Source organism: Panthera uncia, chromosome X (assembly GCF_023721935.1).
Source record: "Panthera uncia isolate 11264 chromosome X, Puncia_PCG_1.0, whole genome shotgun sequence".
Lineage (NCBI taxonomy): Eukaryota > Metazoa > Chordata > Mammalia > Carnivora > Felidae > Panthera > Panthera uncia.
Genome location: NC_064817.1, coordinates 12,969,029 through 12,988,493, shown reverse-complemented (window position 1 = coordinate 12,988,493; position 19,465 = coordinate 12,969,029). Strand labels below are relative to the sequence as shown.

At 49.7% G+C, this 19,465-nt stretch overlaps 1 protein-coding gene across 2 annotated transcripts in view; it reads right to left on the bottom strand.

The window, feature by feature from the left end:
• NHS (NHS actin remodeling regulator) overlaps window positions 1-19,465 on the bottom strand; it is a 253,909-nt gene that overhangs the window by 82,795 nt on the left and 151,649 nt on the right. The window contains exon 1 of one of the 2 annotated variants that reach the window (XM_049643526.1): window positions 17,053-17,449. The exons of the other annotated variant lie outside the window; for it this stretch is intronic. Within the exon in view, the coding sequence (XP_049499483.1) occupies window positions 17,053-17,086 (34 nt within the window). The 5' untranslated portion in view covers window positions 17,087-17,449. Of the gene's footprint in view, window positions 1-17,052; window positions 17,450-19,465 lie in introns of those variants that run through there. 2 annotated transcript variants of the gene reach the window in all.

The window sequence follows — 19,465 nt, the reverse complement described above, 5'->3', positions numbered from 1 at the left end:
AGAGAAGCGAGAGAAGCGAGAGAAGCGAGAGAAGCGAGAGAAGCGAGAGAAGCGAGAGAAGCGAGAGAAGCGAGAGAAGCGGGAGACCGGGAGGCAGGGAGGGAGGGCCCTATATCACAAGCCAAGGGACAAAACGGTTTCAAGAAGGCAGCATGATCCAGAGTGCCAGACGTCCGGCGAGAGGTCCACGGGAACAGTTTTGCCCACCAAGGGCAGACCTGGGCCCCTCAGACTTCCGGAAGGACTGAGAGAGTGGAAAGCGTGGGGTGGGCGGGATGCCAGTCAGAGCTTCTGAAAAGAAATGGGGGGTCTTTCCCTTGGGTTCGGTCACCAAAGGATCAGTGGCACCAGCAGCACCTGGGGGCTCGTGACACCAGCACCGGGGAGAGGCTCGCGGCAAGGCCTGGAGATCTGTGTGTTAACGCGCACCCAGACCCACTCCACCAGGGACACCGGGAACTGCCCGCCTCAAGTGACTCCAACTACTCAGGCTTTGACGTGAGAATTTATGTTTCGGTGAGCAAAGTGGCCACCTTCTACAGCAATCCCTGGCAAGATCACGGGGAGCCGGTGGCCAAGTCACTAATCACACATCCCAAGGGTTGAACTGTGTTGCCCCAGGCTTTCAGGCCTGCTCTATCCAGGGAGAGCCTTGGCTGAACTCCGTGAAGCCATGAAAATGGCCATGTCCGCCCCTCCGCATTGATCTTTACGAGAGTGAGGTTGTTGTTAACAGCCACGATGAAAAGAAACGATGTCGCTGGGCTGCATTTGAATAAAGTTTTAGCAATTCCCATGGTGTAGATGAAAATACCTGGGCTTTTATCCCAGAAAGACCTGTGTTTGAATCCTAGCTCCTCCGGCTCTTGGCGGTGTGGCCTTGGGAAAATAACTCGACTTCTCTGAACCTTGGTCTCCTCCTTTGTAAAATGCAAACAGTAACACCTCACTTACAGGGCTGTCAGGGCGAGTAAACAGAATAATAGGTGAAGCCTGGCACATGGTAAAAGCCCAACGAAGGCCGTTCCTTCCCAACTGCTGGAAGTCTCCACACGCACGCTCATACTGTCGTTTTCCCGGGCTCCCTGTCCCCCGTGTGGTGGTCAGGGTACCCGATTCTTCCTGTGGCTGAGGGGCCAAACAGAAGCATTTATCGAACATCTCTCAGATGCCACGGACCGTGCTATGTGCGGGCAGGGACGGGGCGGAGCCTGGGCCCTGTCGGAGCTGGCATTCTGAGGGCAGAGGTTACGTCCCCGTCCGTGTGGGTATCCCGCTTGTTTTGACTGGAAGCCAAGGATGCTGGGTCCCAGGAAGAAACAGTCGCACACGTGTCCTCCCTTAGGCCAGTGGTGACCTAGAGCAGGGATCAGAAACTCGTGCTGTGACGGGCCAGAGAGTAAAGACCGTAGTCTTGGCGGGCCACGCCGTGTCTGTTGCAGCCAGTTCACGCTGCTGTTGTGTGCAGCTCACGATGAACGGACGTGGCCGTGTTCCACTAAAACTTCATCCGTGGTAACAGGCAGTGGGTGAGATTGGGCCCACGGGCCACAGTCTGCCAGCCCATGCTCTGTATTGTGGCTCAGGACACAAATATTCCCCTTTCCTGGTATTGCCGGGAAACACAGAGGTCTACGTGGATGAGTTTGCGTGTGGCTACAGTTTGTGCAACCACCAGCCCCTTGTTATTTGAAAGCTTAGTCTATACTCTCCCTGGAAGAAAGTGGCTAGTCAGTTCACCAGACCGTCTCCACCTTTCTCCCGCAGCCACCCTGCCTCCAGGCCCGGCCCACACAAACTCCCACCTGTTCCTCCGAACGCTCCCTTCTGTCCCCCGCTGGCTAGACACAGATGCTCTACGGGGGTGCTGGAACCCCAAGACGGAAGGAGCCCTGCCACCCAAATGACCGAAGGCTGACCTGCATGAGACTTCAGCGTACGTGAGGAAAAAGCCTCCGAAAGCGGCGAGTATTTTACTGCCAGAATTTGGCCTACCTTGAACGATTTGCTTCCCTATCTCTTTAATCAGATGATACGAAACACGATTTAATGGTTTGGTGATTACTTGGGGTCTTTATTAAGAAGGCTTATTATTGGTCTCTATGGTAACACATTTCAAAGCCTCCTTTTCAGATTTCCAAGCTCTTTCCTTGATATTTAGCTCTCCACTGGCATTCCCTTCTCACCCTCCTTCTAGCTCCTTCCCCACGGTTTGAATCCACAGCGAGCTGAAGAAAACAGACACCACGGCTCGGTAACATCTGTTCATCAAACAAGAGTTACTAATGGTTTGAGCAAGAACCCAGGCCAGGTTCTGAATCGACTGCATGGGCTTCCTGACAACTATCTTGCAGCCTTGGGGAGCTCCCCCCTCACTTACCTTCAGGCTTAGAGCCGTGTTCCAGACGGCCAAAGCTACTGGAAGCCGAGCATCTCTGGAATCGGTGGGGCATTTCAGTATTACCAAGCCTACAGATTTTCAGTTTTTCCACTAGTCATCTTGGGGGAGTCCACAATAAAGCTTCTAGTTCCGTCCCTTGACATTCATGGGCTATTCAGCTTTCAAAACACTGCCACTTCCTGATTTTTCTGCATAGAGATTATACCCGTTATAGGGCCCAAATCTGTTTTAAACTCCCCTCTTCTGCTTCCTTGTTTTGCAGACACCAACAGATAGTAGTTGGCCCCTCCCCTAGAGGAGCTAGAAGAACGGACTTGAAAAAACTAAGTAATTCTATTCCTGTTCCAGAGGGGGAATTAACTTTATGTCGGTGACATGGAGGAAGCCGACGGTGTCCAAAGACCTCGACAGTCTGACTTTACTTTTTTACTGAAGAACCAAGGTGACCACTTGGTCTGTTTCTTGATCTATGAGACAAGGAGGGTGGAGATGATCTATAAGGCTTTCTCTAGGTCTGGCATTCTGGAAGCCTATTGTTCTGTGAAACCTGGAACCCAAAATACCTTCTGAAACAGTTTCTGATCATCAGTGCTTTTAGTTTTCCTTCCCCTTTCTGTGACCATTCCGAACTGACTGCTCCACACAGAAACTTTAGCACCTGCAAGGGCGATAATACATTCTGTGATCTGCCCAGGCTGGGTAAACTTTTTGCCCCAGAATGACCTTGTTCGTGACCTTGGGGATCCCAATGCGAGCTCTACTCCCCACCACGCTCTCCTTATGTTTATGTGGGGCGGATTCCCTGCTTTATTTATTCTCTTTGTTTCCAATGATGGAAACCCAGTTTTGCCTCCAAAGTTCGCTTCCCCGAAGCCAGCTGGAATCCCCTTTGTGGCGATGGACGTGGCTGAGCCTCTACTCCCGTCTCTCTTTAGCGGCACGTTACTCTTGCCGCCTCCCCGCCACTGCTCACAAGAGACCCCACGACTTCCAGAAGAAATCAGTGCTATAAAATGGCTCACTCGTTCATAAGGAGCTATGTGTTTATTCATATATTTTTTATATCATAACAAATGTAAATTAATTTCAGGGTACGACTATCCAAGCTTGTATCTATATGGCTGCCTGTATAAAATTTCTCTCTCAAAATTCTCCAAACCATCTGGCATAAACTACTGTATTGTGACCTGTTAAAATAAGTAACAGCTGCGATAATCCCTCTCGATTTATGGCGAGCTATAAAGCTTTGCATATACTGGCAATGCATATAAAATAATAAATAAAACCATTATCATTCTGTGCTGTCTTGGTGGGAATTATGATGATTTAGCCAAAATGGAGCCCTACGGAATGCATCAGAGGAGAAGCAGAGGTTTTGCCCAATCTGGCCTCCTCCAGCCCCCAAAGACCAACTTCACTACTTAGAGCTCTTAGATGTGTTTGAAAACCTCATCCAGTGTAAATGCATCCTTTCTGAGAGAACATCGTTCCCATACGTTGTTGCCCAACTTCTATTATTTCAAGGCCTGCTTTTCCGATGGTGGGTTTCCAGAATTCCACCAGACCAGAAAGAAAAACCAGTCATGCACAACTCAAAAACGTGAAATAATTTGTAGCACCGAAACAGAGAATTGTCTTGGAGTTGTTAACTTATGTAAGCTTATGTTTTTGCAAAGACTGCCAAGATCCCAGGTTGAAAACTACTATGTCAAAGTCATCTTTCAAAGATCTGCAATATGTGAAAACAAAAAGCCAGTATCTGCAGTAAAAGGGACTGGGCAGCTTTGATTCTGTGTAGAAGAGAGTGACTATGGTCACTACCTGTGAATTTCAAAAAAATTAAGGAGACGGAAGGAAACTAACATGAAATGGCTATTTACTGCAACAGCCGTATGCCTTAGGTAGTGTTCCCGTTTTATGCTTGAGGAAATTGATGCTTAGGGGGTTAAGCCACTTGCCCAAGGCCATCCGGTTAATACTCTGGGGAGATGGGAGTCTGAACTCAGGTCCGCCTGAATCTAAGGTTCACGTTCTCTCTGCCTCACCACCTTGCCTCGAGGACAGCTGTTTGCAACCTTTTTCTGCCATGACCCATGCGACAGATTGATAGATGGTATTTACACGGATCATTCACTGTCACGGCCCGGGCCAATGACCACCCCCGCTTCTTCCCCAGGTATAAAGTCTATGTGAATGTAAGTGAGAGTTACCTTATTAGTGGAAGAACTCCAGATCTGTTTTCATTTGTATATTTACAGAATTTGCAAATAAGGATGTTTGGTTATTATGGTAGATTTCAAAAACAGCTACAGTGCTTGTTAGTTCATTCCATCGGATTCTCTGCCTTGAATCTGAGCAGGCCTTAAGACTAGATTCGGCCCACAGAATGCGCTAGAAGTGACACTGAATGTGTTCTGAGCCCGAGCCTCAAGAAGCCTTGCAGCTTCTACCTTTGCCAACCTTGGTGCCTACCCATGCTTACTGCCACTCTCCCTGGAGCATAGGCTAGTGCGTTGGACGACGACGCACGTGTAGCCCAGTGGCTCCCCTTATTCTGGCCCGCGGCCTGCTAACTACCAGACACGTGAAGGAGGCCAGCCTGGGTCATCCGGCCCCAGATGAACGACTACAGATGAAAAGTAAGCCCCGCAGAGTTCGATGGGGCCAGCCCAGAGCAGAAGAACCTCCCATTGATCTCCCAGCCACTAACCATGGGGGTGACTGGCCATACACAAAAGGTTACCTAAGGAAGTTATTTTAAATCAATTTCTAGTCACATGTGAAAACAAACACTGCTGGCTGAGAACTACTGGTTTGAACACAAATTCCATAAACTGAAGTGAAATAAAATAAAAACACACAGCCTTCTGTCCCAGAAGCCCACCTTCCCTCCTCCAACCCTGGGCTTCTCAGGCTGACAGTGAGTCACACGGTTTGGGGAAAAGAATCACCAAGGTGAGTGGCCCAGAACCACCCTCCGGAGACCCTCGGCGGATGGAAGGAAGTGAGGGAGAGATGATGTGCTGAAAGTCTACAAATGCCGACGCGTGACCCCGGAAGCCCTCCAGGAAACGGAGGAGCAACGCCACAGACCCAGAAAACCACAGAGTGTTAGCACAGGGCGTCGGTTTTGTCATATTCAACCACGGTGCTCATGCTCCTTAAGAAGACAGGGTATCCAGAGCCACAGGTCAGGGGAGGGGCAAGAGATGTCCACCCTCCCCTTCCCACACGCTTGGGAAACTTACAGATGGATGGAAACCAGCACTAGGAAGAAAGGAATAATTACAAACCAAATTAGGGCCGAATCGGACGGAGAAAGGAAGAAATAATGGAGAAAGGAAGAAATAATGGTTCTCAACTTTGGCTGTACGTTGCCATTTCAACTCTTGCAGTCTTCCTAATCGCTACATTAGTTACCAACTTTATTTGATAGGAAAAAAATGTTCAGCATTTGGAATTCTCACCGCTTTCAACAAAAGCTGTTTCTTTTGAAGAAAATGCTGGTGAGTAACGATTAGTTCATTGTTCGCTATCTTCGCATGTGGATGCTTGGGCTTGTTGTTTCTTATTTTCTTAGGATATCTGGGAACCTTTGAACTTTGAATAATTTCTTTTTTCTTTCTCTCGGTGCCCTCTAGTTATACAAACACAAAAATAATTACAGAGGCAGTATTTACATCTATACATCTATGGGTTTTTTTCATTTGGTATTTACAGTGCTGAGTGAATGAATTAATTTAGTTCATTTTACTTCTTGGGAAAAGTGTATGTAATGAAAGGGGGGGGGTCCCTTTTAGTGGACTCTGGCAAGGTTTTATAAGGAACATATAAATGAGAAGGAGAGAGAAAGGAACCTTCTTTGTAGTCCTGAGAAAACATATTGGTCTGTACCCTAAACAGTTGTGCTACATTTGTGGTTTAAACACATTCTTACTATGTTCCAGAAAAGGGGATGTTTTACTGAAAAACTTTATGGGGGGGGGGGGACCGAACCTCTCTATAAGTGTTTGTAGTTTCTCACGGTTCAGGCTCTGAACTGGCTTTCCAACAACTTTTCCCAGTCTGAGAATGTGGCCAGGACAGTGGATTCAGGCTCTAAGCTGGGCCCTCCATTAGTTGCCTTCTAGGTGGAATCCGAATGGAAACTTCCAGATCGGGGCAGACATAAAAACAGTATTACATGCCCTATTGGTGGGGAAGGCTTAAGGATGAGGTGGTTTAAGGATGGGGTCAAATCGAACAACAGAAAGAAAAATGACCCGGAGGGGAGAGCCCATGGTCCCTATGGTGTCGTTGGAACTACACTTCAGAAGCCAGGTAGAGAAGGCAGCCTTGCTTGTCAGGAGCCCTCTACCCACGTTTTACCACCTGGGGTATGACAAGGACGAGAAGTGAGGCAGGGTTTGGCCTGTTCTTGAAGGATTTTGCTTTACAGCAATTCACTTCTAAAAGGAAGAAGGGGAAGCAGTGGGAGATTTCCAAAGAACAATTTCATAATAAACAGATCATGTGTTAGAAAGCTGCCTTGCACCTAGGAGCTCCTTTACTCATAAATATTTATTTTTCCCCCCTATTTATTTAAATTCCAGCTAGTTAACATACAGGGCAATATTAGTCTCAGGGTAGAATTCAGCGATTCGTCATTTACATACAACACCCGGTGCTCATCCCAACAAGCTCCTTCCTTAATCCCCGTCACTGTTGAACCCATTCCCTCCCCCCACCCCACCCACCTCCATCAGGTTGTTCTCTATAGTTAAGAGTCTGTTTCTCAGTTTGCCTCTCTTTCTTTCCCATGTTCATCTGTTTTGTTTCTTAAATTCCACATGAGTGAAATCAGATGGTGTCTTTCTCTGACTGACTTATTTCGCTTAGCATAATACTCTTGAGCTCCACCCGTCACCGCAAATGGCAAGATTTCATTCTTTTTTATGGCCAAGTAATATTCCATTGTGTATACACCACCTCTTCCCTATCCACTCATCGGTCAACGGACATGTGGGCTCTTTCCATAATTTGGCTATTGTCGATAACGCTGCTATAGACATGGGGGTGCAAGTATCCCTTCGAATCAGAATTTTTGTGCCCTTTGGATAAATACCTAGTAGTGCGACTGCCGGATCGTAGGGTAATTCTATTTTTAAGTTTTTGAGGAACCTCCATACTGTTTTCCAGAGTGACTACACCCGTTTGCATCCCCACCAACAGTGTAACAGGGTTCCCCTCATAAATATTTCTTAATAAGATTTTTTAAATTGATATTTTTAAAGGAGAGACAACTAGATGGTTCAGGTATTCATTAGTCTCAGAGAGGGAACAGTTTTAGGATCAGAGAGATGCAAATGTCACTAAGATTTGTAAGAATGAATTTTTCTGGCCTCTTGGGAAGGTTACTACACATCCAGGGGGGTCCAATGATGACGATACTGGTAGAACCCTGAGAGATGTAAGGGAGGGACTAATCTGAGGCCATCTCAGCCCGCTCCAATGATTCTGGGATGCCACTCTGCGTCTCTGGCTTTCGACTTCCTTCCCCGCTCCCTCTGGCCATGGACAGCAAGCCCTAATAGTGAAGCTGTAGGATGTGGGATTTGATGCCTGATTACAGTCCGTCTCTGGCCTTAGACTGGCCCAGACTACATTTGTAAGCTTTTCTTTTTAACTCAGGACACATTTTCCCATGGAAAAGAAGTTACAAATGGCATTTAGAGTTCCAGGGTGGCCCATCAAGGCTTATTTCCTCCCCAGTATTGCTGGGGAGATACGTATGTGCAGTGAAAGAGAGTGGAAAACAATACAGGTGTTATGATAGCAAATAAATGTTAACATAACTCAAGAAGATGGTTTTGAAAATTAATCTTGGGGTGCCTGGGTGGCTCAGTCGGTTAAGCATCCGGCTTTGACTCAAGTCATGATCTCACAGTCGTGGGTTCAAGCCCCGCGTGGGGCTCTGGGCTGACAGCTCAGAGCCCGGAGCCTGCTTCGGACTCCGTGTCTCCCTCTCTCTCTGCCCCTCCCGCTCATGCTCTGTCTCTCTCTCTCAAAAATAAACATGCAAAAAGTAAAAAAATAAAAATAATAAAAATTAATCTTAAATGCTGGTGCCCGATAAAATGTAAGACTAACTAGAGAAAGAGTAGTCAGATGATAGAGACCTTGGGGTCTACAGCTGGAGTGTGTGCCTCTTTGAGGATTAATGACACTGATTGTTTACCATGACCAGTATCAATAGAAAGTCACTCATTCCAAGAAAACAATACTTCTCGAGTACCTCAAATACTCTAGGCAATACTATGCCAGAGATGACAGGCCTAGTCCCTACTTTGAAGAAGCCCATAGAATGGCTGACTAAAAAGATACTATACTATGTACGTATTTTTCAGAGGGAATCACACATCCTCCCGAGGTACACTGTGTTGTGTCTGGGGGCTCAGGGAGCCACAGGATAGATGTGGGGGGAGCTTCCTGAACCACTAGTTTTACTCAGTAATTGTTGGGGGGAGATTATTTTATATTAAATAATTAGGGAATAGTGCTAATTTTATAGGAATGTTTAGGACGATGCATATGGTTATAAAGAAATCTTAAGATCTACAGAAGGTTGGTGTGGGCCATACCTGGCCGTGCCCATGTCCTCCCTCCTTCTCCACCCTTTGGCTCAGATCCCCTCAGGGGTACTAGTTCATTCTCTGCCCTTGGAAGCACCACTGAAATACACGCACGCACAGCATAAGGGCCATAGACAGGGAGAAGTGTGAATCACCCTGGGTAATTTCAGGAAGGGCTTCCCAAGGAAGGTGACGCTGAAGCCACGGCTTCCGAAATGATGAGGAGTTGGCCAGGTGAGAGAGGTCATGAAAGCATTCTAGAGAGGCCAAAAGCACCGTCACAAAGGTCCTGAAGCTCACACAGGCCTGGAAGCGGGGGAGAGAGCAGGTGCGATGGGAAGATGCACGCGATCCGGTGTGGCTGGCGCGCCGGCCGGTGGACCCGGCTTCAAGGGCACGTGCGCTATCATCTCAAAGCGCAAGAAAGGATGGGGAGTCTAGGACCTCTGCATCCTAGCGAACAGGGGTTCTGGTGGCCCAGGGCAGCTTGGTGGCCGGCCAGAACAAGTGGCCTTGGGACATCTGGGAAAGCAGATGGAGGTATGAAGACGGCCGAGCGTAGCAGGGAGATGCTGAAAAATAAATGGGGCTTTGTAACTCCAAGACGAGCCGTAATCATATCTGCTACTTGTTACTTTGCTCTGAAACTTCTAATGAGATAAAGTAAAATCCCCACCACAACCCTCCCCTGGGAAATGAATATTTGAACAACATACCATTGATAAACAATGCTGAGTAATGAACGTATCAGCGACGGGGCAGTCAAGTTAATTGGCAGAAAGTTCGAGAGTCATTACTGGCAACTGAAAGAGAAAGTAAAAGGCCTCACCTCCCCCCTCTCCATTTTCTCAAGACATCCGACACTACTGGTCCTGTCCCTTGTCTGACACCTCTTCTGAGCTCACAGGCATAGTTTGGTGAGGGCCATCTCGGCTGATGGCTGTTCGCTCCCTCGCATCAAAAGAAAGTTTGCTTCTGCTTTGGTTGATCTAAGCACAGGTCACAGCATGTGTTTTGATATTTAACCTGTATGACAGCCTTAGAATACCACACCTACATTCAGTCCGGTGGTCATCATTTTCAAACTGTTGCCGGCGGTATCACCTGGTGGTAAACAGCGTGGGTTTTGGAGTCAGACGGACCTGGTCCAAATCCTGACTCTGCAACGTCCGAGCTACAATCCCGGCAAGTTACATTAACACCCTAAGCCTCACTTTCCCCATCTACGTCACAAGCAAAATAGCCGTGCCTGCAGCAGAGGGCCACACTGAGGACAAGGAAGACAGCGCAATTAGCACAGCCCCACCGAGCACACAATAAGGGGTCATTAGAGGACTTTTAATATTAACATCCTGGTTTTCCCCGACCGCGGGGTCTAAAATCCCCTTGGTCCCAACTGTCAAGGGATAAGCTCTTCTCAAACACATGATACTGATCATTTACGGTGCAAAAGTACTCAGCCTTCTATCTTAACTGCCGCACTTTATGTTAATCAAGTGCGAGAAATAGGTTTTGTTGCTTCTTTCTGGAAACATCTTTCCTTTGTGACCCAAATGGAACCACTGGAGGATAAACAGATTAAAAGAAAAAAAAATACCCCGAGTGAATATTTTTTGAAGTTGCTAAAATAAGTTACTGAAAACAAAGACCCAAGAGAAGTGGGAGCATAAGCTATGGGTTTTATGTTTACACCTTCGCTCAAATACCCACCCACTACCGAAACCGTAAGTCGGTGTAGAAGATGTTATATTGGGAAATAGGGTAGGGTTCAAAACATCTTTTGATACTTGGTTGAGTCTGCTTTCACTGTGCTGGAGGTGAACTGATATTAACCAAAGTATGCCAAGATATGAAAGATGAGAATCAGCCTCAGAAAAAGTGGGGTAAGAGCAGAGGGAAAAGGGTTTTATTAGCAGTGACTGACAGCATCATTTGTCTCCGAGGGACCCTGAAGGCTCTGCTCACACACTTCTGACACCACCTCCCAATGATGACGCTGACGACGAGGATGACAGCGACAGCAAACACTGATTCGGTCCCTGGCCTGCGTCCGGCCCGCGCTATGTGCTTTCTTTGCCGGACGGCACTCGGTCTTCCCAACGAGCCTATCAGATCTCGCAGAACAGACTGCAGCTGAGAGAGAGAAAACCCCAGAATGCTTCTCCCAGCTAACAACTTCCTCCCAATCCATCAGAGCCTAGCTCAGATCTCACCTCCTTCAGGAAGCTTCCTTCCTTTCCCTCTTCACCTCCTCCATTCTCCATTCTATTTTTCTCTGGTTGTTTTGAAGCCTGTTTTTCTTCCTCCCTCCCTCCCTCCCTCCTTCCCTGCCTTCCTTCCTTCCTTCCTTCCTTCCTTCCTTCCTTCCGACACTTGGAAATGTAGTCACACACATTAAATCTGACTGCTCTTTCACTGAGTGCTGGTCAGGTCTCTGGATGTGGCTATAACACCTTAAAGGTAGGGAGAGTCCTCAGTTTTGCCTCAACTACATGGCAGGGTGGAGGGAGATTCTGTACCTACAGAATCTGATCCTGGCCTAGACATCTACCCAGTTGCAATGAACTGGATTTTTGTACTTTACCAAGTTTCGGATTTCACAGTTATTTTCTACCTGATACTCTTGGACCAAGGGCAGAGAAATGTCACTGCTCTATAGAGAGCTCCACGCACAAGAATGTTGGGGAATAGGAAGTCATTTTTTGTCATTGAATGCAAAAGCTTCCCTTCTTATATGAATCAAGGGTATATCTTATCTCTTAGTTATTTCTTCTGAGTCCATCAGTGGCTGGGCCTGCCACCCTCCTGTAAAAGGAGAGCAGACAAAGAAAAGCAGAATGCTATTTGGCGGCTAGGAACATTTTTCCCCGGCAGAAAATGGAGTGACTTTTAGCTTATCTGCTGTCACCTTGTTAATGTGATCATTGTTCTTCAAAATAAAATCTCCTCTTCTTACCCATGATGTCTTTCGTGCGAAAAAATTTCTAAAAAGCAGCAAGTAAATGCCAAGAAAAGAGGGGCAAAAGCGGGGGGAAGGCTAATCAAGAGAAGCTACAAATCAACTTCTTTCCAAGGAAAAACGCTCAATGCACAATTATCTTAATTCTCCCAGGTGGCCATTTTGCTTGCCTTCTAAGGTAAGTGTGGAAAGGACTAGAAACCTGTGGCTCCCTTCATTGCCCCTGGCTTTCAGAGCAGAAGCTGCAGGCCTGCATCAGTTGGGATGACTCATTTATCGTTCCTTTAAGCCAGGGGCTCGGTGGCTGTTGATGTGTGCCCCTGGCCCGTTCTCAAGCACATCCTCGCTTCAAAATTAATCATCCAGCTCTAACTTGCTGGTGAAGGTTTCCAGGGATAAAAACTTAGGTGGAAGAGGGAACCTAGTTATTAATGGCCAAATGCCATCCATGGCAAACATAACACAAAGACCAGGCAGCGAGAGAAGCATGATTTACTCGTCTATTTTGAAGAATAAATCAAAACTTCCTCTTTGCTCCATTGTAGGGTGGGGGCAAGAAAGGGGCAAAGATAACATTCCTGAGAGGCCTCTGTTCTTCAAAGCTGAGGAAACACTTGCCATCTCTCTCCTGGTGGAGTTTGACTTTTGGCCTCGGGATGCTGAAGAACCAGGTCTGTGTTTCACCGGCGAGAGGATACAGCTGAGATTAATTCCCTTCTGCATCTCCTTTCTGCCATTTTGGGAGCCACTGGTCTTCACCACGCTCGAGGTCAAGGAGTCATAGGCACACTCGAGGCCAAGGAGTCATAGGCACACTCGAGGCCAGCGCCCCTCAGGAGAGTGGAGTTTCTCAGTATTCCCGCTGACTCAGAAAGAGGCACCCAGGACGAAGGGAGCCATGCTACCCAACTGAGTATTCAAAAGCACAGGTGGACTTCAGAGGAGACTAGGAGACTATCGGGAACACAGACAAGGAATCTCCACCTAAGTTCGCATACAGAGGGGTTGTGCAGGATAAAGAGAGTGTGGACAGCAGACGACAGTCGCTTGTAGCTTCATGAGGCCCTACCCCTTCCCAATCTCACTATCTCCTCTCCCTCCCTACCCGCTAGACTTAGATAAGGCGAGAATCAACCCAACGAAAATCATCTTTAATTTTTATGCAAAATATTGGCTCTATAAAAAATGTTTCCCTTGGTTTTAGAGACCAGGTCCTTTTTTTTTTTTTTTTTTTTTAGTTTTGAAGATCAGCAGAGTGAGCTCATTCTATCATGTTCTAAAATGCAAAGTGAAAAGTGAGACAAAACCAAAAAACCCACAAACAAAAATCTACCCCAAACTTGATAACATCTTACTTACCCTGACAGAGTCTGTCTGAAGTCTTCTCCTCCATCAAGCTCACTTGGCTTGCCACACCACCCCAGGAGGGACAGGGGGGTCCCTCTGTCATGTGGATGGGCCCCGAAGTACTAGGCCCAGCCTTTCTGGGGCTCGCAGATCAGTGTCCCCCTGACTTTGGACGGAAGTCCCCAAGGGCAGAACCTTGTCTTAGTCGTGTTTGCAGAGATGCTGCTTCAGGAAGCTTAGCTCCCCAAATGCTGCCTCCTGCTAGGCCCTACACGGTGGGAAGCACCACAGTTGGGTAGCTGGGAAAGAGGCCAGGTCTGGGACAGAACAGCCCCGATGTCCTACTAGGAACACTCCACATGAGACAACGCCTAGGAAACTCTGGAGGAATTTTTTTAGTGGTCAATTTCTGTGCCGTGCTGAGTTTTTTTTCTGGCTGGTCTCAGCACGCTCAACCCAGTGTCACACGTGGCCGCGTGCCCTCCCCGAGGTACACGGTTGGTGTTTTCGTGCCCCATCTGCCAGTGCCTCTGGAGGACGTCAGGATGAGTGGGCTGATCCAGGAAGGACACCCACTGTCCCGGCCCTCTGCCTAAGACATGCAAACAGAGAACAGCTTCCCAGCCACGAAATTTTGCCTGTGCCCAGAGCATGCTGTTATAAATATGATTGTTGTCCATAGCCACTAAGGACTGAGCAGCTACTAAGTGTGCTATGCCAAGTCTCTTGCCTGCATTCTTTCATTTCATCCTTATTGAAAGAAGACAAAAGAAGTTGCAGCCACACGACTGATAAATGGCAGAGCAAGGATTCGAACCCAGATCCAGAAGACACCAGAGCCCATTCTCCCCATACCATGCTGCCTCCCCAAAACCTAACTATCTAGAGAATGAAACTCTGAACCATAAGCCCACATAGCAAAAGCAATGGAAATTACCAAAGCTGTATTCCTGAGGTAAATTTATAGCTCTCTGTTTTCAGACCTATCTTTTAAACTAAGCATTACATTGAAGAAATAAAGTTTAAAATCTCAAGCAGATGAACACAAAATCTGACCAAGTGATTAAAAATAACCACCCCCCAAATGGACAAAACCGATTTTGCCATGAGACGGTGGCAGCCCATACCTTGTTCCCTCTGAACGTGAGGTTCTCAGGAATAAACTTAGACACTCGAGCTGATGCTCACACTGATGTGCAAGCTTTGCTCCTGGGAAATATGAATGCCCAGAGATCTGGGCATACACAATGACAGGAGCTGCTGGGTACCCGGGCCCCTGACTGTGGGTTGGCATAAGGGTCTGGGCCCTGAGAGCTTGCCCCATCACCGTAAGCGACTCTCACGCCGGCCCAAGCCCCCCGGGACGCCGCACGCTGACTGCTACAGGAGCCTGAAGCTCAAGTCCCATTCTCCACTGTTCCCGAAGACCGCCAGACACTAGCCCTTTTGAGTCTATCAGCTACAAGATCTAACATTTTTGGTGCATGGCTGTGCCTGCCTCCAAGTTGGGAAGATTCGGCAGGGGCTGAGGAGGAAAGAAAGCAGAGTTTTATTTTCCCCTGAATTATTCCTATGCTTATAAGGCAATCGTATGAAACCATTGTTCCATGGCTTTAAATCTATAAATAAAACGCCCTTCGAGACTCCGGTTTGAAGGATGGTAAGAATCAGAGTAACCACTTTGTTTATGTAATAAACACACACCCAAAATTATACCATTTCTATAATGAAACCTGGTGTGTTAAAATTTGTGTTGAGGCAAAAAGCAGTCATCACCCCCCCACCCCCGCTTTTATTGTGCTGAATGCGGTATCTGCCAAGTCCTGCTTGGAGACATCTCTAATGAAGGGCCTGGCCTCCCTACTTGTGAACTAACGAGCTATCCAGAGACAGGGAGGGCACCATGACCTTGCTGACACTAATGCCAGGAGACAGCTGAACTTATAAAGTGCCAGAGCTCCGAGAAGGTTGCGCCCTCTGTCACCTTCCTTACCCCTCCCTGGCCTGCCAGCCACCCTCATGCCTTAGATCTCCAACCCAAGTAAACTGGGTCCAACTGTACCAAAGGCCTTCTCGCCATCTTTCCCCTTACGCTTAGACTGGAAACTTCTGGCCGGCACCTGGAGGGGCTTCATTTCTTTGGTATTCCCTCCCATCACTCAGTCCTTCAGTCCTGACGAATCATACTTGGCTGTTGGACACTTTCCCTGGAATCCGCTGATCCTTACGCAACTGTGTGAACTTACGTCCTTAACTGTCTCACTCGGGTTCCGGAGGGAAACTGGGGGTTCAAGTGGGAGTGGGGTTCTTACCTCGTACCAACCCTGGCGGCACGCTGGAGTCTGCCTGGGGTGCTTTGAAAACAGCACACTGATGTCCGGGGCTATCCCCAGAGAGTCTGACTTAGTGGGTCTGAGGTATGGCCGGCACGTCGAATGATGGTATTCATCGTCAGTACAAGTGATATCACGGACAGGGATTTGGATTTGAACAACTTCTCCAGCCCCAAATTCGGATACCACGATGCCCTGAAGAAACGGACAGAGGTTCGGTGGCACCTGCTGGAAGCCGCCTGGTCTACGGGCACGTAGCCTTCCTCTCCTAGGGGATCTCAGGTCACCAAGCAGGCACAAACTAGTGCCTCCTCATCACCATGCCTGGAGAAGCAACTCGGAGGGAGTGTTCCCAGAAGGCAGGGCAGAACAAGGCTCTAGCTGGGCAGGGCCGCAGACGAGCCTACTGGTGGTGGCGAGGCCCGTGCTCGCGCGCCCATAGTGTGCACACCAGTGTCCGGAGACGAGATGGAGGCAGGTGTGCAATAAGCTGGGTCAGCCGGGGCGAGGAGAGCGGGCGCCTCAACAGTGTGCCTACCCGCCGGCCGGCCACCACCACCGCGTGCTCACCACGACAGGGGAGAGGGGGTGGAGCTTATACAAGAAATGTAGGAGAGGCATTGTCCCTAACGTCCAGGAGCCTGAGCTCACACGGGAGGGCGGCCCGGGCGCAGTATGTGAACAGTTCAGTACTTTTCAAACGGGGGTCGACTGTGTGGCTGCCCTCACGCGATAAAGGTGTATCGTGAAGGAGGGGTGAGAGGACTGAAGAAGTCAAGACAGGCTCTCGACTGGTCTAAGGCCATTTCCGATGGAACAGAAGCTAGAAATCGAAGAGGTGGGGCCTGAGCACTCGAAGTTCAAGGCCGTTCGCTAGGGGCCACAGGAGATACCGAAGTCTCCCTGGGACTCTCTGGATGAGGGCAGGACACCAAGGAGTTCCAACAAGATGGGAGGGGCGGGTGGAGAGCGGGACAGGCAGGCCTCTTCCCGGCCACCCCAGGCTCCAGAACACTGCCCAGGCCCCCTCCTGGGCCGCCCTCCGAGCCCTCTGGAAGACGTGCAAGCCGAGGAGACACAAACGCTCGTCCTCTGTCTTAAGCCACCGGACACCTCGGAAGGCGCACAAAGTTGCACATTCGGCGGGCCAGCCGGACGGACAAGCCGGCGTCCCGGAGCTTAGGCGTCTCTGGCCCCAAACGCGACGGCCGGCCCTGAGGGTCAGGCACGGCCGCCCTTCCTCACCTCTGCTCCGGTGAGAGGGTTCCCGCTCGGCCCCAAACACGCTCCTCCTTCCCACAGAGCAGGAAGCGGCGGCCCGCGGCGCCGGCCCCTCTCCGGCGGGCCTGGCTCGTCCCGGCTCCCTCCCCTTTGTCCCGAACCGCTGCGAGCCCCGGGTACCTGCATCCTGGGGCACGCAGCAGGCCAGAGGCATGCTGGCTTCCCGCTCCGCTCCGTCAGGACGGGCCTTTTCTTCTACCCAGGGCCCTCCCGGACTCCCAGATAGCTGAAAGCTGATCTGCTGAAGTCGGCAGGCAGAGCAGGGGGGCGGGAGGGCGAGAGAGGGCGACCTTCAGCGAGGAGGGTGGCAGATTTTCACATGACATCTGCGCTGCCTCCGGGACTCCCCCCGGAGGGGGAGATGGTCTCACCCAAGTGCTGGGCCAGCTGCTAATCCCCCTGGGTTCACTTGAATGGCAAATCGGGACTCCGGGGCGGCCTCAGACACACCCTGTCTCCAGAGGAGGGGCTTAGCACTTTCTCTCTCAGCCCTGCGCGCGCTCAGAATGCGGCGGGTCTGTTCCAGGGCCTCGCCGCTCCAAGTGCAGCCGGCCAGGGGTCAGCAGCATCCGTGTCACCTGAGAGCTAAGCTAACCGTGAGAAATGCAGAATCTCAGGTCCTGTCCCTTTGATGAGCTCTGCCAAGGGCCACGTGGCTATGGAAACCACTTGCACGTTGCCAGAGACAGGAAGCTGGATGAATACCGCCACCCAGGGAGCCGCAGCCCCCCAGCCCGCGTGCCAGCTGTCCGGGCGTAAGAAGGGGTACAGCCCATGCCATCACCACACGGCTCCCCCTGCCGCCCCGCCGTTCCCCTCACCACCAGGCTGGGGCTGGTTCACCTGGCTGTGAGATTTTAGGTCGGTGAGCAGGCCTGCAAATATTTGCACACCCTGAAAGGATGGGGGGCAGGATACAACCGGAGCTTGCTCTTTTCAGGTTGCAAGTCAATTTCTGATCCCCTCCCACCCCCAACACACACACCTGTATCAGTATGTTAGGTTCTCGTGATGCCGATGTCAAGGGTCAAGTACATGGCGAGAACGCTTGAGCCCCTTCACAGACGTCAACCGTTCTGGAGTCTGCTCAGATCAGTTCTGGAGTCCTCAGAAAGGGAGGACTCAGGGATGCCCACAGCTTTGCTCCGATAGCTTTAATGTCATCGTCCCGCCTGAACCCAGCAACTGAGCCCACGTGCAAAAGCTGGAAGGGTAGAGAGAAGGAAAGAAGCAAAACTAAAGGCGAGTCAGAGAAGAGCTTTGTTTTCCAGTCCAGAGAGAACACTCGAAATAACTAAGAGCGAGGCAGACGGCCTGGCTCTCGTCTCAGAGGGTCGCCAGGCCTCTGCCCATGGCGTCGGCTCCCTGAGTTTGATGCTTCCGCTCCTCAGTCATGTGGAGCAGGAGCCAGGACGGGTGACTTCATTCCCGAAGAGCAGTTGAATCGCGCTGAGGTTCTGGGATGCGTTAGGACAGCCCAAATCAACACAAAGTCTGGCTGGCACCTTGGAGAAGTGTCCCAGACAGAATTTTGAGCCTTCCGAGCACCGGTCGGTGGCATCGGCGGATGGCCTGGCCACTGCCTCCGGTACAGCTAATTGGGGCACCCCTGCCTGCGCTCCCCGCACTTCACGGGGCAGCAGGGCCCTGCTTGAGGGAAGAACCCACAGGGCTGGAGAGAAGGTGGAGGCAAAGTCAGCCAGGGACGAAGACAGAGCAGAGAGAAAGCAAAGAGGGTGGCCCTGGGCTTTACTGGGATTTGGGTGGGCTCTCAAAAGCAATCATGGTGGGCTTTTGAGTGGAAAACCAAGCGAAAACAGTATTTAAAAATCTTCTTTGGATCCCCAGTCTCGCCTCAAACAACAATCACTCCCAAAAAGACTCTCACGAATGGAAGGAAATGATGCCATTGTTTTATTTTCTATGGGAAGTCATAATAGTTTTTAAAAGGTTAATCTCCCTCTCAGCCCTGTTTTTTCCCTTCCAGTGACCCCAAGCTGAAAAGGAAAAATATTTGCACTTGGTGTTTAAAAACCACAGTGAATTAGCTTTTGTTGTTCATGGCAGAGCCACTATTTAGCTGCCCAGAATCAAACCAGATGTCGGGGAAGAACGAAGGCCCCGCATCCTGTGAACTTGCCTTTCACCTTTGCAGAAGGGCCGAGGAAAAGGCCCGGCTGAGAAGACAAAATGGAGGGAGCTCGGTGGTCAGCGAACCTGAGATGCGGTTCTGACACAAGCAGTGGTAGCCCTCTGTGGAATATTGTGTGTGGGACCAGCAGGCCAGAGCTCTGGGACCCCGGATGCCCAATGCCTCTCGGCTTCTGGAAGTTTCTTCTGTGGACACAAGGCCAGCAGCACTATTCCCATAGGTGCCAGAGACCAACGTGAGCAATAGACAAGTATGGAGGAAAGAATCAGGAGTTGGGGGAAAGAAACACAAAAGAGATCAGCAGGGCTTGCTGGAACACTACATCTATCAGAGAAGGTAAAAAAAGAAAAGAAAAGAAAAGAAAAGAAAAGAAAAGAAAAG